Source organism: Oncorhynchus clarkii, chromosome 6 (assembly GCF_045791955.1).
Source record: "Oncorhynchus clarkii lewisi isolate Uvic-CL-2024 chromosome 6, UVic_Ocla_1.0, whole genome shotgun sequence".
Taxonomy (NCBI): domain Eukaryota; kingdom Metazoa; phylum Chordata; class Actinopteri; order Salmoniformes; family Salmonidae; genus Oncorhynchus; species Oncorhynchus clarkii.
This window is the reverse complement of record NC_092152.1, coordinates 42,562,298-42,575,415: the sequence shown is the minus strand read 5'-3', so window position 1 is coordinate 42,575,415 and position 13,118 is coordinate 42,562,298. Positions and strand designations below refer to the sequence as shown.

Genomic DNA, 13,118 nt, shown 5'->3' with positions numbered 1-13,118 from the left:
CTCCGTCTCATGCTATCACTAGAGTGAAAGCACCACCAGCATTCAAAAGTGACCAAAACATCCAGCCAGGAAGCATAGGAACTGAGAAGTGGTCTGTGGTCCCCACCTGCAGAACCACTCCTTTATTGGGGGTGTCTTGCTAATTGCCTATAATTTCCACCTGTTGTCTATTCCATTTGCACAACAGCATGTAGTGGACAGTTTGATTTCACAGAAGTGTGATTGACTTGGAGTTATATTGTGTTGTTTAAGTGTTCCCTTTATTTTTTGGAGCAGTGTAAGAGGTCTGGTCTGACCTGCTCTGGTTGGGGATATCTTTCTCAAGGGAGAGCTTCTCCTGCTGGGCTTATTCTTTGATTAGGTGAAAGTCCAGCTGAAACGGTTTGGGGTTGCCCTATACCATTACTGTTCGAGACTTATATAGAGATTTATATTAGCTGACTCAGAGTCCTAGTTGTCAAGTATCCTGAGTTTCCACCCCTCATTAACACCCCATCTCTTAACTTATCTAGGATAGGGGCCAGCATTTGGAATTTTGGTTGAAAAGCATGCCCAAATTCAACTGTCTGCTACTCATCCCCAGAAGATAAGATAAGCATATTATTAGTAGATTTGGATAGAAAACACTCTGAAGTTTCTAAAACTGTTTGAATCATGTCTGTGAGTATAACAGAACGTATGTAGCAGGCGAAACCCCGAGGTCACTCTCTTTTCAATGGTTTTTCATTGGGAATCTAGATTTCTAAGGGACTTGCTTGCAGTCAGAGGTTTTTCCTTTGTGTAATGAAGAAGTAGCCCTGTTCAAATCGAGGGTCACTTCAAGTGTACTGTTTGATAGAGGCGCATGACCAGAAAGGTAGCGTCAGTTTGTTTTCTTCCTGTATTGAACACAGATCATCCCGTCTTCAATTTGATCAATTATTTACTTTAAAAAATACCTAAAGTTGTATTACAAAAGTAGTTTGAAATGTTTTGGCAAAGTTTACAGGTAACTTTTGAGATATTTTGTAGTCACGTTGCGCAAGTTGGAACCGGTGTTCTTCTGGATCAAACGCGCCAAATAAATTGACATTTTGGATATATATGGACGGAATTAATCGAACAAAAGGACCATTTGTGATGTTTATGGGACATATTTGAGTGCCAACAAAAGAAGCTCGTCAAAGGTAAGGCATGATTTATATTTCTATTTCTGCGTTTTGTGTCTGCAGGGTTGAAATATATTCTCTCTTTGTATAGGGAGGGGCTACCCTCAGATAATAGCATTGTTTGCTTTCCCTGAAAAGCCTTTTTGAAATCTGACATGTTGGCTGGATTCACAACAGGTGTAGCTTTAATTTGGTATCTTACAGGTGTGATTTCATGAAAGTTAGATTTTTATAGTAATTTATTTGAATTTGGTGCTCTGCATTTTCACTGGCTTTTGGCCAGGTGGGATGCTATCTTCCCACATATCCCAGAGAGGTTAACAAAGGGGGAGTGTGCTAATATAGCACTGTGTCATGCCAGGGGATGGTTTGTATGGAATATGAGGTTGCTGATGATCCCATTTTTGTAACAGTCATCCAAAAGTGTCTTTTGATTTTCCATAAGAGCTTCATTTTGTGATCTTTTCTTGCCTTATCATTCTTTACATACACAGGGTACTGTATTTGAATTACCTCTGAACAGCGGGAGGCAGCTTCTAAGGCCTCTCCATTTGGTTGGAGTAGACTGTTCGACTCTCCATTGTTGGGCAAAGGGCTTTGACACCTCTCACTTGACACGTCAGTGCTAATTGAAGTTGTATCAAGATGGCAGCCTTAATTTAGCGTTCAGTCCTTATAAAGTGATGTAGTGTATTTGTCTTCTAATATAATAATATAATAATCCTTGGTAGTTGTAAGCCTTCCAGGTGATTCTGTAATTCTGTCCAAAATCAGGTTGTAGGTTTTGAGTTTTGATTTGGAGTAAAGGTTATGTGTAGAGGGTAGCATCCTGTATATGTTCCTGACAATAAATCCAAGTTTATCTAACTCTAAACCTATGTTTTTTTAAGAAAATGCTGAAAAATGCAGGAGCTCATCTGATCATGACCTCTCTCTCTCTGTCTCTATGTATCTCATAGACAAAAATCATTTGTCTATGATTACTTAATATGATTCCTCAGGGATAGGTATTCATAAAAAAATGCATAGTTTACTTAAACATATGTTTCATTTCATTTCTAGAGAAGCTAGAAACCTCATCCCCATATTATTACTTACCCTCTTGCTCTTTTGCACCCCAGTATCTCTACTTGCACATCATCATCTGCACATCTATCACTCAAGTATTAATGCTAAATTGTCATTATTTTCGCCTCTATGGCCTATCTATTGCCTACCTCCCTACTCTCCTACATTTGCACCCACTGTACATAGATTGTTCTATTTTTATTTTCTTTTGTGTTATTGACTACGTTTGTTCATGTGTAACTCTGTGTTGTTGTTTTTGTCCCACTGCTTTGCTTTATCTTGGCCAGGTCGCAGTTGTAAATGAGAACTTGTTCTCAACTGGCCTACCTGTTTAAATAAAGGTGAAATAAAAAAATAAAAAAAGCTGAACCTGTTCTTTAACACGACATAGCTTGTAAAACAGTTAAGCCAACTATCATTCAATTGGAAAGGTGAGCGCTCAAAGAAAGCAGCTCTGGTAGACAGGTAAAAACCCAATGGCAAATATATTTTCCTTCCATCTTCCTCTTCTTGAACATCCATTTAAAGTCCCAAGTTTCAAAGTTCAATTTGAATTACCAGAATGTAAGTGAATGCGTCCTTGTTTCATAATGAGTGTGTTATAAAAAGTGTGAATCAGCCATGACCTAAGTCAACCTCAGTGGGTGTGTGCCTTCAACTGTAGTCTCGCCCTTTGTGAATCAGTAAAACTTTGTAATTGAAGCTATTGTGTTCTTGCTATTGTCACTGTCTCCTGGAGTCTGTCCCAAATGGCACCCTATTCTCTATATAATATACTACTTTTGACTTTTGCCCTATGGACCCTGGTCAAGAGTAGTGCTCTATTTAGGGAATAGGGTTCCATTTGAGAAACAGCCCAGGTGCATTCCGTGCCTTGTTTGCTTGCTCAACCTCCCCACCCCAGGGAATGCGACTGACTTCCTTGTAGAGCAGGGTTGTGGCTCACTCACTGCTGTCGCCAAATTATGCAGCTTTCCCTACCATCCTGAGGGAGACTCAAGGTGCTCAGGTGGAATACTTTACCAGGAACCTATAACTGTCCATAGGATTATCTTCTTGTTTATGTTTTAAGTGTTAGAGGGAGAACCTGTAAGTAACCATTTTTTTGTATATATTTAACAATGATTTAAATACATATTTAAAGGCAAGATATATTTAAGGAAGTCCTTCTAGCTTGCATGTGGTTGATTATTACATGTGAAAGACTGGCATACTCTTTAAAAGTCACCCAATCAAAATCTCCCTGCTGTGTCTGCTGAGTATGAGCACAAAGCTGGTTGTTCTTGTTTAATGATGAAGATCAGCTAATTATTTTATTTGTTGTGTTATCCCCCCCCCCCCCCCCCTTCTTAAAGGCTACCACACCAGTTCGTCCAGTTATTACATTGTAGGCCTACATGAAATTCTCAGAGTAATCTCGTTATTTTCTTCATTGCACTCAGACTTGTCAAGGTTATCGGTTAATTAGGGAGTCTGGGTTTTGAAAAACAACAGGGGCGATATAAACTACAATGGCTCTATATCAAACATTTAAAAGTGTGAAAATGGATGTACCCGATTCTCTTTAAAATTGCAGTATACAATTCTTCTGCTTCCCACTTGTCCTAAATGTTTTGTGGTATAACTTGTCCTTTATATAAAACTTCATACCACAGGAGGAGGATGTTGTACACAGAGTTTTTGCGGTTGTGGGATGAGGCGGTAAAGGCAGTGGATGCCAGAGACTGGCAGGGAGCCCTGTCTAAACTCAACCAGATCACTGAACCTACCTCCCGGACTCTGTTTCTGACCGCCTCTGCTCACCTCGCCTTGGGGCAGCTGGAGCCTGCCATCCAGGTCAGTCTGGAGGAGAGTGATTAATCAATATCTGGAGTGTATGGGTGTGCACGTGTGTGTGTGTCATATTTATCTGTCACCCTGTGTTGCCAAGGCTCTAGATCAGACCATAGCAAAGGATGAGCGACTTGCAGTTGGCTTCTTCCAAAGAGCTGGAGCATTCATGATGGCTAGCAGGTAAGTGATCACTGTACAACATTATGGTTCCTCTTAGGTCTACTGATGTTCTGTCTTTTATTAAAGTAAACAACAGGTTGAGTCTGTACAGTTTTTAGACATTGGTTAACCTATGAAGGCAAATGACTGTTTATTCATTCTTTGGATTACAAGAGACATTTAGCTGATTTAGCCATTATATCTGACATCTCCTTGCTGCTGTGTGTGGGTATGTGTGCAGGCTGGAGGAGGCTCTGAATGACTGTACCTCGGCTCAGAAACACATGAGAGGGAACATGGTCATTGATTACAAACAGCTGGGGCTACGCTACAAGCTCTACAGTTGGCAGGTACAACAGACTTACACCATGCTCTTAAAAGCGTACACTTGTATCATACTAACACCGTGATCCTATAGGTGGACTTGTATCATACTAACACCATGATCCTATAGGTGGACTTGTATCATACTAACACAGTGATCCTATAGGTGGACTTGTATCATACTAACACCGTGATCCTATAGGTGGACTTGTATCATACTAACACCGTGATCCTATAGGTGGACTTGTAACTTATAGGTGTAGACTTACACCACAGTCTTATAGGTGTACATATAATTACATTCTGTATTAGAACTCTAATATAATAGGATCTCCGTGCAGGTGTAGTTTTTACCTTATATGTGTGCACCAGGTACCAGTAGTGGAGTAAAGTATGATTAAACAAGATTCTAAATGGATCTATGGCAATCCAAATGTATATAGTGTCAGATATGATGGTGTCAGATATTTGAATTAAGTTTGCATCCCAAATGCCACCCTATTCTCTTTAAAGGGCACAAATGTTGGGCATGTGACTTGTTATAATAGGGCTCTTGTCAAAAGAAGTGCACTATATAGGAAATAGGGTGCCATTTGGGGTGTACACTGAGAAATATGAGAATATCCCCAGTTCCAATATGTCAACACTTTCATTGTGCAGTTCAGAATCCCACCTGGTAGGGATCTTTGACAAAGCCTCATTGAAGGAGGGGGGGGGGGGGGGGGTTCTGAGGTTACACAATATTAAATACCTCTCATAAAGAAGATAAGACATATTACACATTCCTACCCCATGTTCACCTGTGGCTGTGTTTGTCTCAATCTGGGCTACCGACTATGTGTCTGTCTGTCAGGTGAAGGCATTCTTGACATAGGAATTGCATAGGAATTTATTTCCCCAAATCTATCCGCTAGAACAAATGTGTTTATTGTCTTTGGTTTATTAACCACATTTGTGAGACCTTTATTGATTCAAGTTGAATTACGTATTGTCTGTAGCACCCAGACAAATCTATATATTTTTGTTAAGAGATGAGGCGTCACCAAAGTTTTCAATTGCAGCATAATTTAGCTCTCTCATGGGCTGTTGTTGAGTATTACTTGTCTGTGTGAGCATATGGAGAGTGTACAACAAGAACAAATCAAACTTTATTTGTCACATGTGCCGAATACAACCTTACCATGAAATGCTTACTTAAGGGCTTGTTGTGTTGTGACAAATAAAGTTACATTTGATTTTGTTATTATGGCACACTATTCCTATACTGCATTACTTTTGACCAGTGCACATAGGGCTCTGGTTAAAAATAGTGCACAAGATAGGGAATCGAGTGCACTATATAAGGAATAAGGTGTCAGTTGTGACAGTCTCTCTATGGTTGTCCAGGTCTTGTATAACGCAGCAGCTGTCCACTCTAGACTGGACCAGTTGGACAAAGCCCGGGACATTCTGATCTCAGCCTCCCAGGAGAAAGGAAGAGGGGGGCGAGGAGGGAACTTGGAGGTGGCTTTAGACATGATCTCTGTAAGTACACGATTAGAAACATTCACTGAAGACATCGGAAATCTCCCCACATAGAACCAGAGGTTGTTTCTCACTGATCAAGTCACATGGCCAGGAAAAAGTCCTGGCTATATCCCCACATAGTCTTTTGACATTGGCATGATGGTGTGTGGTGTCCTGTTCTACATGGCTAAATTTCTCTTTGTGCTGAGTTACTCTCTCTCTCTCTCTCTCTCTCTCTCTCTCTTTCTCTCTCTTTTTGTGTGTGCGCGTGCATGCGTACGTGTGTGTCCATCCCCAGAGGGGAGAGGTGCTGCCTGTCCTCCTGGTGCCAGAGGGGCAGGTGTTCCGCCCCAGGAAACAGGACGTAGAACAGTTGGGAGAGAGAGACTTCCTGGGCAAACCAAAGGTACAGTAAATCCACATCACTCTCTGTCTCTGTGTGTGTGTGTGCGTGCAAATTGAATCAGATTTAATCACAGATTGGCCTTTCCTGTGCTTTCAGGTCATTTCCTCTATGATTCCCAATGATGACTTTGGTGGATTTGAACCTCTCAGGGTTCAGGTAAGGCTGAATAATGCTGTTAGAACAGCATTGGAATTACACAGAACCTTGTGTGCATCCCAAATGGCACACTATATCAGGGGTCGGCAACAGCCATTTTTTTTTTAATCCCTTCAAATATTTGAAAAAATACCGTTTTGGGTTTAAAAAAAATGACTGTAAAATTACAAGAAGCTCAGCAGAAATGGACTTTATTTTAGGACATCTGTTCCCAAGTATTCCCCCAAATAAAAAAAATAGACATACTGTATGTCTCAATGTGATTAAGGTATGAAATGATTGTTATTTTCAAATACAATTTCTTTTTGGGATTAGTTGTGGTCAATTTGCAATGTACACATTATTATTATTTTCTGCCCCCCACCCCACACCCAAGTAGTGCACTATAAAGGGAATAGAGTACCATTTGGGACACAGCCCAAAGCCCATGCCTTCTGCTTCTCCCTCTGACTGTGACTCTGTCCTCTGAACAGAAACCTGGATACTACGAGCCCAAGGTGGATAGAGTGGAGTAAGTTACATTATTCACATTGATATTTAATTATGTTCCCAAAATGAATGTCATTGGAGCAGGAAAATGAGCAGGGACATCATAGGAAAAGCTCAGAGCTGATATTTGAATCCAAAGAAGATAATATGGTGTTAATATGGTGGGTTGAGTGACATGGTGTCCAAAAGTAAAATTGGGTGAGTTTATTTTTGGGGCGGCAGTGGTTAGAGCATTGGACTAGTAACCGAAAGGTTACAAGTTCAAATCCCTGAGCTGACAAGGTACAAATCTGTCGTTCTGCCCCTGAACAGGCAGTTAACCCACCGCCATTGAAAATAAGAATTTGTTCTTAACTGACTTGCCTAGTTAAATAAAGGTACAATTAAATTAGGGTTTTTTCACTCTCTGCACTACAAGTTAGAAAAGCATGGTAGTGTGCATGTTTACCCTTTACTTCTAATGGTGTATTTGCCTCCCCATAGGGATTCTCGCTACATGTGTCTGCGTACCCCTTACATATCCGGGGGCCCTGGTCAGCTGACGGTGCCAGGGGGAGCCATGGTGTTTGTCTTCAGTGATATGGAAAGAGATGGACTGGCCACGGTCATACACGATGGACAGGTGAAAGACCCCTGTAACTAGTGGTCGCTACTCCATAGTAGAAGCTAACAATGATGCTTGAATTACAAAGCACATAAGAACAATGCAATACTTCCACATTCCAGACGAGGCTGTGCTGCCCACAAGAGCTGTCTGGCAATTGATAGGCTAGTAGGCTATTTATAGCTGTATACAGTATTTAACTGATAGACTATTTATATTACACATTGGAACTTGGACTCCATGCTGTCGCGGCTATCCGTTCCATCACTCGTAGGCTTACCAGTGTTCACAGAATGGAGGTTGCTGTCATGAGCGCCGCTGGGTCACTGGCAGTCATCAGCTTGGTTTTCTGGGAGAGGAGGAGGAGAAGGAGGGACTATCACTAGAGGAACTGTCACTATTCTTGAGGGGAGGAAGAAGAGGAGGAGCAAGACCACTCATTGCCGGGCAAGGGCAGCAGGGGCTCTGTCGGGAATGGGAGGCTGCTAGTGCTAGCTGCTGCATAACTAGGTCAACTAGCTACCACCTGTGATGGTGTTTCGTAATTCGAGGACGAGGTGGTAGCTTTGATGATGCTTATCCTCAGTAATTTGGCACAAGATTGATTTTTTACAGCGTTTTTGTGCACCACTTGGTCTTTCTTGCCTTTTGTTTATCCATCTTGAACAACGCACTCACTCCACCCTGATTAATTTAACTTTTTTGATACTTGATAGCCAATCAGGTGAGAAGGTCGAGGCGGCCGAGAAATAGGCTAATTAAATGCATGACAACTATATTGTCTCTCTGCCTCACCTACTACCATCTAGACTGGACAACACAAACACTTCGCTTGCTACGTGTGGAAATGGAAAAAAAAATATTTATAAAAAATTAACAAATAAATTGGACAACGGGGACTGCGGGGGTTTCCACTACACCAGCGCACCTACACCTTTTATTGTGGCTTGTCTTCTTTCTGTATGATTGTGTATCTATGCCTTTCGATATTTGGTTACCACTCATCTTTCATTTTGAATTTCTTTCTTCCTTTAGAAAGGACTTGTCCCCATGACACTGCTAGACCCAGTGGATATCAAGAAGTCCAAAGGCAGGAGAAATAATAAAGTAAGATTTTTTTGTTTCTATTATTTTACAAAGACAATGTCTGTTATAGAGGTGAACTAAATGTGCCACTACATTTAGGAGCTGCTTCATTTACATTTTATAAAGTCTGGGCTATTTAATCTCTCAATTTTCAATTTTAGAGGAATGCTGAACAGAGCTTTATCTCCACTGTACCCCCCCCCCCCCCCCCCCCGGGGACTTAGTGGGGGAAAAGTGATGTGTCAGGGAAGAAGTTGCTGTATCACAATGTACTAAAGTTGCACCTGCTTAACACTTCTAGATGTAGAGGACAGACAGGCTTGTTGAATTCCCTTGGACTTTAACGATGAGGGAGAGAGGTGTCATAAAAGGAATAGCAATTATTAGCCCAGCCTCTCTGGATAGTTCACTGCTGTAATGGAAAGCACAGAGAGAGATCTGTTACCTTGACTACCCTGTTCTGATGTGTCCTCCACAGAGTATTCCCAGTGGGATCCCCCTCCCACCGGGCCTTAGGCCGCCCACTCGCCCACAGAACCAGCCCAGCCCCATAGAATCTCCTCAGGATAGGCTCAACTCATTTAACCCCTCTGGCAGAGGACAGGACAAGGGGATGGAGCCAGGCCAGAATCCATCTAAACGAAAGCACCTTTTGTTGTTTATTTAATTATAACAGTCGTCATTCTGGCATGCCCATGTACAGTACTACCGGTATAAATTTGATCATTTTGAAAGCCTCTTCACTGAGTGTTTTAATGTTGTACTGTAATTCATCTGCAGAGAGCCCAGTTAGACAGACACCACCACCATCCTATGCCTCTGCCACCCACCCACCAATCAGTTCCACACCGCTACGCAAGCACACATCCACAGTAGACAGCCTCACTGAACTGGTGAGTAAAGGGCCTGACTTAATCAGTGTTTGTATCTGAGTTTGTAGCTGTTAATCACCAGCGAAATAATACATTTAAAGATAAAATGAAGATTATGATCATGTCATTTATTCCTCTAAAGATAGCAGGTGAAAATATTTAGTCAATCTGTCCTCAAGTTGTACTGTAGGATATCTCACAGAATGTGTATCAGCATGATTCAAAGAAGGGTCAAGGTTTCAAAGTTTATTTTCCACGTGCACAGGAAACAAGAGGTATGAAACAGTACAGGGAAACCCTTACCTTGAAAGCTATTTGCCAACAAAGCAGTGATGATGATAATAACATAGAAAATTACAGAAATATATATATATATTTTTTTAAACGCACAACAACTACAATGTGAGTTAAAGAAGCATGAGAATGCAAGTATATACAGGTCACCTTATTCAATGTGCAGGTGTACAGGAGTAATCAGTTGACACCCACAAACTATGTTATACTATACTTCCTTCCAGCTGGGTTTACATATACATTATCCTGATGGAGTTGTGTATAAATAGAAAATATTTTTATGACTCATAAAGTGTTGTAGTGGTGTAATGAATAGAATGCTGATGATGTGCCCTGATTAAGTCCAGAGAATGCCTATGGGAGGGAGATGTCAGATAAAAAAATATGTTATTATGTGCCTCAGCATGTCAGTGACCTGAATTTTTTTCATAAGAAGAAATTACCTCTTAAAATCTCCCTGATGCCTGTGCCAAAATGTAATGGACTTCTCGTGTGAAGGCTGCTATACTTTCCAATATGATGCCTGACTGGCTGGCTAGGGGAAAGAGAGGTTTCAGTGAGAGTGTTCTACACTAGACTAGACTTCCCCATCTCTGTCCAGGCAAAAGCTGCCAATCCAGTTATACTGTCAGGAGATTTTTTCTGAAAGCTTCCTTATGATCATTCACTCATGTTTGTTTCCTATACAATCATGTAGAAAGTGCTTTTTGCAGAATTTATTTTCGTTTTTTTTGTGCAGATACTTCCCATGCCATAGAATTTACATGTTTTCTCACAGGATCCCACTTCACCCCAGGGAGCAGAGGCTGGGTCTGTGGTGGTAAAGGTGCATTACAGATACACCGTGGCTCTGAGTGTCCCTTTAGGCACGCCGTACGATGACCTACAGGAGAGAATTGCACACAAATTGGGGCAGCCAGCCTCACACTTGCGCCTCAGGTAACTGCAGACCTGCCAACCCATTTCTGTCATTTCAGTGCTGCTATCGCACTAAAAATATAACCACTCAACCTCATGTGTGTCCACTTTACCCCCCTCCCCCTCTCTCTTCCTCTCCCTCTCTCCCCCTCTCTTCCTTTCTCCCATTCCCTCTCCTCCCCTCTTTCCTCCTCCTCTTCCTCTCCTTATCTCCTCTCCCCTCAGACACAGGCAGCATGGCTCCCAGGTGCTGAAGCCTCTGGATGGGGAGGAGGGGCTCAGGGCCCTGCTGGAGGTGGCAGAGGCAGGCAGAACCACACTGTGGTGCCAGGTGAGATCCACAGGGCTCAGGCAAAAAGTATTGCAGCATATAGGGAATAGGGTGCCATTTTGGACAAAGACCTGTATCCCTCTGGAATAATCAATAGTACAATATACTGGATGTAGCACAGGGCCATTTTGAATTTAAATTCATCAATGTATTGTGTGGCTAATTTCTGAGTAAAAAATAACTTGTATGTTCCTCTGCTCTCCCTGTGTCAGACTGAGGACCGCCTGGACAACCGTACCATTCTCTACCAGATGGTGGCACTGTATGACTATGCAGCAGATGGCCCAGAGGACTTGGAGTTCAGTGAGGGAGACTCTATTGACATTCTCAGTGAAGGTAATGGAGAATGAGAAATTATGAAGTCTTGTGCTTTTTAAGTGCACAGTAAGTACGTAACCTCCTGTTCTGACAAATTACTCTATCCCCCCCCTCTTTCCCCCGTCGGTCTACCAGTCAACGAGGAGTGGCTGGAGGGACACTGTGCTGGTTACATTGGCATCTTCCCCAGCTGTTTTGCCTACCGGGAAGAAGAGACCCCCACAACCAGGGGTGCAACTTTCACTGGGGATGGGGGGGGTCATGTCCCCCCCACATTCTGAAATGGCATTTTTGCCCCCCCAGTTGTATCATTGCAATGTGATACAAAAAGAGGCAAAGGTGTGCTTTAGGACCATGCCTCCGAGTGGTCGGGTAGGCTGTTTGGAGTGTTCAGCCAGCTGGATTTAGGACCGCTTGGATACCACAGAGCAGGCTGACAGGCTGTCTGAAGGCAAAGCTTCTGGAAGGCTGGCTGGACCGGCACGGGAGAGTTGAGCATAGTTCAGTGTGTATGTGTTGCGCTTTTTCACAGAGTGGTAAAAATTGGCTACTCTTTAGGCGACTGATGTAACTGACAAGGTAGCTAGTGTTTATTCGCAGTGCTGAGCTAGTATTGTAACTGACATGTAACGTTAGCTACTGAGGTGAATGAATTAGCTACGCCAGCTAGTACTGTAGCTACCACAGCCAGGTCAGTTCTAGCATCTAGCTATCTATCAGATAGCGATATGAGGTGGCTATTATTACTATCTAACAGCAGTTGTTTGTATGGAAATGTTTTTTAGCCTTCGTTTTCTTCTGTTTCAACAGAAGTAAATTAACTTGTCAAGCTTTCACAACTTGATGTACCGTTAGAAAGAGAGAGCTGGCAAAAGGTTGGCTAATGTTAGCTATGATTTTTTACTCAATCACACTAGACCTGAATCAAATGATGAAACCATCAGCCAAATGATTGAAAATTGATATTCTAATGTTTTTTCAGTGCAATGTGAGTTTTTATTAGTCAGTATGGCAATGTAACTTTATTGATCTGTCAGTTTCCCTAGCTAATTCCCTGCCTTTCACACTGACACAGTAATAAACAGCTCTAACATTACAGGCTCCACTGTCATGGTGCACAGTAGAGGTCTGAGCGGGACCGATTTCTTAATCTGCAGTTTTTCATATCGCACTCCACCTGCAACCGCCAGCACCGCTGGCTTTCTGTCTGACTCCCACCTGCTACTGCAAGAACTTGTCCCAAACCCAACCACAGTCCCTCAATGTTATTTTAGGCATATGTGACTCAGCTTACTTGCCAGCCATGGTCTCAGAAATGTTGTGCCCTATAGGCAATATCAGATGCGCAAAAATAACTTAAGAAATAGTTTAAATTACCAAAGATTCGGCACATGGCCATAATATTAGGCTATCTGTATTACTGGGCAGCCAGTATGCTAGATGTAGTTTGAAGAGAGCAGAGTAGGAGAGACTTGCACTTTCTCTTGAGCTATTTGTATAGCCTACCTTTTAGGAGTTGGAAGATTATCAGAAGGAGAAATGTGGGTGATCTATTTCTAGGCAATGTAGTAAAGTATTTAGGAAGTACATTTCCTCGGATAGATAA

The 13,118-nt window shown here is 42.1% G+C and overlaps 1 protein-coding gene across 1 annotated transcript; it reads left to right on the top strand.

The window, feature by feature from the left end:
* Nucleotides 1-3,335: 3,335 nt before the first annotated feature.
* LOC139411175 (neutrophil cytosol factor 2-like) lies at nucleotides 3,336-12,608 on the top strand. The gene is made up of 15 exons (XM_071157090.1): nucleotides 3,336-4,052; nucleotides 4,147-4,229; nucleotides 4,450-4,558; nucleotides 5,919-6,056; nucleotides 6,337-6,444; nucleotides 6,541-6,600; nucleotides 7,074-7,111; nucleotides 7,573-7,711; nucleotides 8,729-8,800; nucleotides 9,258-9,349; nucleotides 9,564-9,672; nucleotides 10,724-10,884; nucleotides 11,089-11,194; nucleotides 11,407-11,530; nucleotides 11,648-12,608. Exons 1-15 carry the CDS (start codon nucleotides 3,825-3,827, stop codon nucleotides 11,791-11,793), a joined length of 1,713 nt encoding a protein of 570 aa, XP_071013191.1. The 5' UTR covers nucleotides 3,336-3,824; the 3' UTR covers nucleotides 11,794-12,608.
* Nucleotides 12,609-13,118: the final 510 nt, after the last annotated feature.